Consider the following 5,000-nt stretch of genomic DNA (forward strand, 5'->3'; position numbering starts at 1 on the left):
CTAATGTTACCATTTTAAAGCAAACTGAAATTAATCTAACTTCATAAAACAGTGAATATCTGATCATATCATCTGACTTTCAGACATTTTAAAGGTAAATTACAAAACATTTGTTACTTGTCTTTGCAAAGAATGTGGAAACTTGGCAACAAGAGCAAGAAAAAAGATGTAATATAAAAAAAAATAAATATTATTTTCTGATTCTGTCACAGCTGTTATGTTCTAAAGATCTAATAAACAAACCTACATCTTCATTCTACAGGAAATTTTTACGCAGAGTTCTGTCTGTCAGGCTGAACTGCATCACTGCCATTAGTGACATTAACAGTGAATAAACAGGAGTTGGTTTGTGTTTTTTATACTGCGTGGACATGGTCTGTGTTAAATCCATCGCCTCTAACAGGGTCATAGGTCATGGCTGAGGTCATGGTTCTGCTGTTGTTCTGTAGTTCCTTTACGGACCAGCGTCCTGGCGGTTCTAGGATCAGTTTTTAGAGGCGTGTGACGTGTGGACCCACCTCCTCCGAGTATCGGCTGGACTCCTTCGGGGTGTGTTTCTGACAGTAAGGACCTTTCTTCCAGGCTTCAGCGTCACCACAGTCGCAGAAACCTCCACCTCCGGACGTGGTCATCTGGAAACAGACAGATGGACAGACAGACGAAGGGTCAGCTGCAGCCGACAGTGGTGCCATGTGGACCTGACAGCTTGACCTTTGACCTCTCAGGTCCAAACACATCATACTGATATTATATTGTGTTCATGTATTTGAGTGGCAGATGTTACATCAGTAAAACACTGAACCTCCTTCATCCCATAAGAACGTTCTAGAAGACGATGATCCTATTTGTCTGTTTATGACCCATAACGGCCGTTAAAACCCACTGGTCCATTGGATCAGAACAGAACAGACAGGAGTCACACACATTCAACAAACATCAACAGTTTTCAATGTTTCCATGACAACGTTTATGTCCAGGAACAGAAAATGATGTCAGTTCATTATTGGATGAACATTTAACACCAGCCTTTTCATTTTCAAATTGTTGGTTATTTTTCATGAATATATATATAAATAACAGAATTAATACTAAAAATGAATGACCTATTTACTAAGGTTTAGAATCCAGATTAAAAAGTCAAATGAACACAAAAAGCTCCTGTATCATAAGATTCACATGAGTCTCATAATGATCAGAAAAGTTTATGGAGTGAAAATTATTCATGACTCCTGTTGAAATCTTCACTTAACGCCTTGACTTTTCAAGGTGTGTTACGTGTGTGTGTGTGTGTGTGTGTGTGCGCGCATTACTGTGGACTCACCCGGTATCGATGGTCTTTGTGAACACTGCCCAGAAAACACTGCATACACAGGACACAGGTGGGGTCGGCTGCACACTCCCTGAAACACAGCTTCACGTTAGCAGGACAGGCGTGGAAAAGTCTGTGGACTCATGGTGAGGTGCAACAGAAATGTAAGAACTAGTGCCAAAGGAGGACTCACACACAGGCACTGAAATCCTGTTTATGAACATACTGTCGAACAAATCACTGTAAATCCATAACAGTGGCTGAAAAAGTGGCACTCAGGGAACACTGAGAGTTCTAACATGAAAAATGAGTGAGAACTGAGGAAGCAGTCGAGAAAAAAATGGACTTTTACAGCCTCCTTATGAAGGAGACATGAGTGTCTATGTTAAAGTCCCAAAGAAACCACCTCAGACTAATTGCTGTCAGTCCATAACCATACACCTTATCCCAGATGTTCTTGTAGGTGAGACTTGTGGTGAGTCTTCTGAAAATATATGTGGAAAAAGTCAGAACTGAGGAGGCAGCGAGTGTGAGAATGTTGAGCTATGTCAAACATGTTAGTGACCGAAATTAACATGGCAGCGAACGGAAGAAAATCAGCACTTTGTGCACTTAAAGGCCTGTAGACCAAAAACAAAAGGTTTGAAGTTAACGTGTGAATTAGTCTGTGAAAGAAGAGTTTTTTTCAACAATTTGATGTATAAATTGTTGCTGAATTCAGAGGTGTGAGAGCTATGAAGAGTTGTTTTTAGAGTTTCCAAAAAAACACAAATCAGTCACAGAGTTAGAGTGTAGAAGCTGCCAGCCAATCAGCTGTCAGCATTCTGTTCCCTGTGTGTGTGTGTGTGTGTGTGTGTGTGTGTGTGTGTGTGTGTAAAAACATGATATTGATACCAAACGTCAGACACATACGATGGCGTAATTGCAGATTCAATAATGTGGGATTGGTAGCAGTTCAAAAACGATCCCATTCATTTCAAATGAACAAATTCAGACCGTTTTTCCTCCATTTTTATCTAATCTGTCATAGCACATTCAGGCAAGCACACAGGTAATAGTCTGTTTCATTTCTAAAGTGTCTTTCCAAACACAAATGTATTTGTATCAGTATTTGTCAGATCATTGTTTCTCTATAGTTTGAGGCAGATTTTGGTCCAAAGTGAAACCAGGCGATTGTTTATGGTTTGAAACTATTATAAGACAAAGACACACCCATCATCTGCTTCCACTTATTTTGCTCATTGTTTTCACTTTTTTTTTTGCTTTCCAACATTAAACCAATTTATTTCAAAATAAATATCAGTCATATTATGGTCTATAGTACAGATATGCTTAGACTAGGAAGGTTATTATTGTTATTAATTATATAAAGAGAAGGGGTGGGAGTTTATAAGTAATACTTCTTCTCACTCCTTTTCAAATATGCATTATATGTCTTATGTTTAAGTGTTTTGTTTATTTATTTTCTTCTGTTTTGACATTCATATTCGAAATAAATACATCAATCAATCAAATAAATGAAAATGAGCCCAGATTGATTCAACCAGATGAAACACTCTGAAAATATGAACTAATAAACCCTAAAGACGCAAGAATCTCATTTCTCAGAAAAAGGATGTGATTGGACGCCGCTTCGTGCGTGTTACCTGTGCAGGTGTGTTTCCTACCTGCAGGAGTACGTGGGCTCGCCCACCCTGAACACGTGACCACACAGGTGAGACGGTTGGTTCTTCTCCTGGAGTCCCGCGAGACCTGATGAAGGCTCCTCCCCCAACAACAGCCACTCCAGAGGAGCCAATAGGAGCAGCTGGCAGGCTAGCTCCTCCCTCTGCTCCTCTCTCTGCTCCTCCCGCTGCTCCGCCCCAGCCCCGCCCACGTTCGGACCCAGGCAGAAGATCCTGGGAACGTAGAGGGCCAGGTGGTGATAGACATCCTGCTGCAGGTCGGAGGCCGACGCCCACACCTGAGGAGGAGGAGTTAAAGGATGTGAAGACATCAAGAGACACGTGACACAGCACGGACAACCCGAGGACAACCTGAGGACCATCTGAGGACAAACTGAGAATGACCTGAGGACAAACTGCTGCTGATGCCCTGAGGACGCCCTGAGGACCAGATCACATCTACAGCATTAGGATCCATACAGATCATTAATGTTCAATGAATGGAAGCATCATTTTTTCCTGTGGGAAAAATGCATGTTAACACAAAACTCTTAATGAATCACCCCAAAAATGTGATCAAGAAAAGTCTATTTACAGATAATCAAGTAAAGTCATTATATATTTAGGTTAAATCAGAGCTGAACAGTTAATGAGCCACAGTCAGACTGAGTCCAACTCTGACCACATCCAGATTCAGGAGGATTTAGTTTGACGTAACAGAAATAGAACAATCAACCCGACCTGGTGATGGTTGGACCGTCACGTTATTTGGTGTTTGTCTACACATTTAAAAATGACTGTTTCATTTTTCTTGATAAAAATGTAAAAATAAAACTGCAATTTGACAATAATAACATAAGACTTTGTTCCCAAATCACAATCACACTGAAGGTAAAACTGGACCAAATCTGTTTTTACCCATATGTGACTCATATCAGATTATTTCTAATTCTGAACAGAATCTGACCCAAGACACTTTCATATCTGGTCCAAAATCTGATCCATATCTGATGGTTTAATGACACATTTCATTTGACTTTCACGTCACTGAAATGTCACAGACATCATAATCCGGGTTTGGTGGAGGTGGGACCTGGAAAGATCCACATTTTGCTTGCATTTCATTAAATTTATGATAAATGAGCCAAAAATTAACACAGTCTTCTTCATTTTTGATCATTTTGTTCATTTTTCTTCATTTAATTTATAATGTTCTAATTTTTGGCAAGTTTTTCTTATATATTATGATAAAAGAGCCAAAAATTATCAAGATTTTCTTAATTTTGTTCATTTTTGGCCTAGAATTTATGATAAATAAGCCAAATCAGAACAAAACTTTCTTAAAATGCTAAAAAAAAATTTTGAAATGCATGAGGATTTTGTTAATTTCTGTGTATGTAAGTAAAAGAACACATTAAACTGTGGACAAACTGGTCCAGAGATACACTGACAAACAAATATAACCTGAAGTAACTGTTCACTGGAGTCAAAGTTAGGCTAAATGAGTTGTTTGTTCACATGACAAGATTCAGTGCGAGTTAATCCAGTTACAGAGAATTAACCTGAGGACAAACACAGTGACACACTAACCCAGACTGAACCCATAACTATCACACAGAACCCGTTAACAGTACAATCCTGAGGACGTTCATGGCGTCTCAGAAACAAGTCAAATCTGAAACTAACCCACATACTGAACTGGGTTTAATCTGTGAACAGTGAAATAAAACAGCCAGAAAATGTGTCCCATTTCAACATCTCCCATAGAATCACATCATACTCAACTTATGTATCAACAAATTATGAGAAATGTATCTAAACCTGTAGACACATTTGAACTATTGACAACCTTATCTTTAGTAAAGGTTGAATCATACTTGTTCCTCTAATTGTTATTTTCCTTTCACATGTTTTACTGATAAATGTAACCATGTTAACGTCAAGTCAATTTTACGCTTATAAGCTGATTTGGTCCTGAATTAAAACGGAAAATAACAGTTTTTTGGGGGTTAAAATTATCAGTAAAA

General features: G+C 38.8%; 1 protein-coding gene across 1 annotated transcript in view; it reads right to left on the reverse strand.

Moving 5' to 3' along the window:
• The window catches only part of ubr2 (ubiquitin protein ligase E3 component n-recognin 2), a 37,917-nt gene that overhangs the window by 32,021 nt on the left and 896 nt on the right, over positions 1-5,000 (reverse strand). The window contains exons 2-4 of the mRNA XM_030155402.1: positions 2,977-3,272; positions 1,322-1,400; positions 519-632 (exon numbers count right to left, since the gene is read on the reverse strand). Of these exons, the coding sequence (XP_030011262.1) occupies positions 519-632; positions 1,322-1,400; positions 2,977-3,272 (489 nt within the window). The remainder of the gene's footprint in view (positions 1-518; positions 633-1,321; positions 1,401-2,976; positions 3,273-5,000) is intronic.

The sequence above is a fragment of the Sphaeramia orbicularis genome, chromosome 15, assembly GCF_902148855.1.
Source record: "Sphaeramia orbicularis chromosome 15, fSphaOr1.1, whole genome shotgun sequence".
Lineage (NCBI taxonomy): Eukaryota > Metazoa > Chordata > Actinopteri > Kurtiformes > Apogonidae > Sphaeramia > Sphaeramia orbicularis.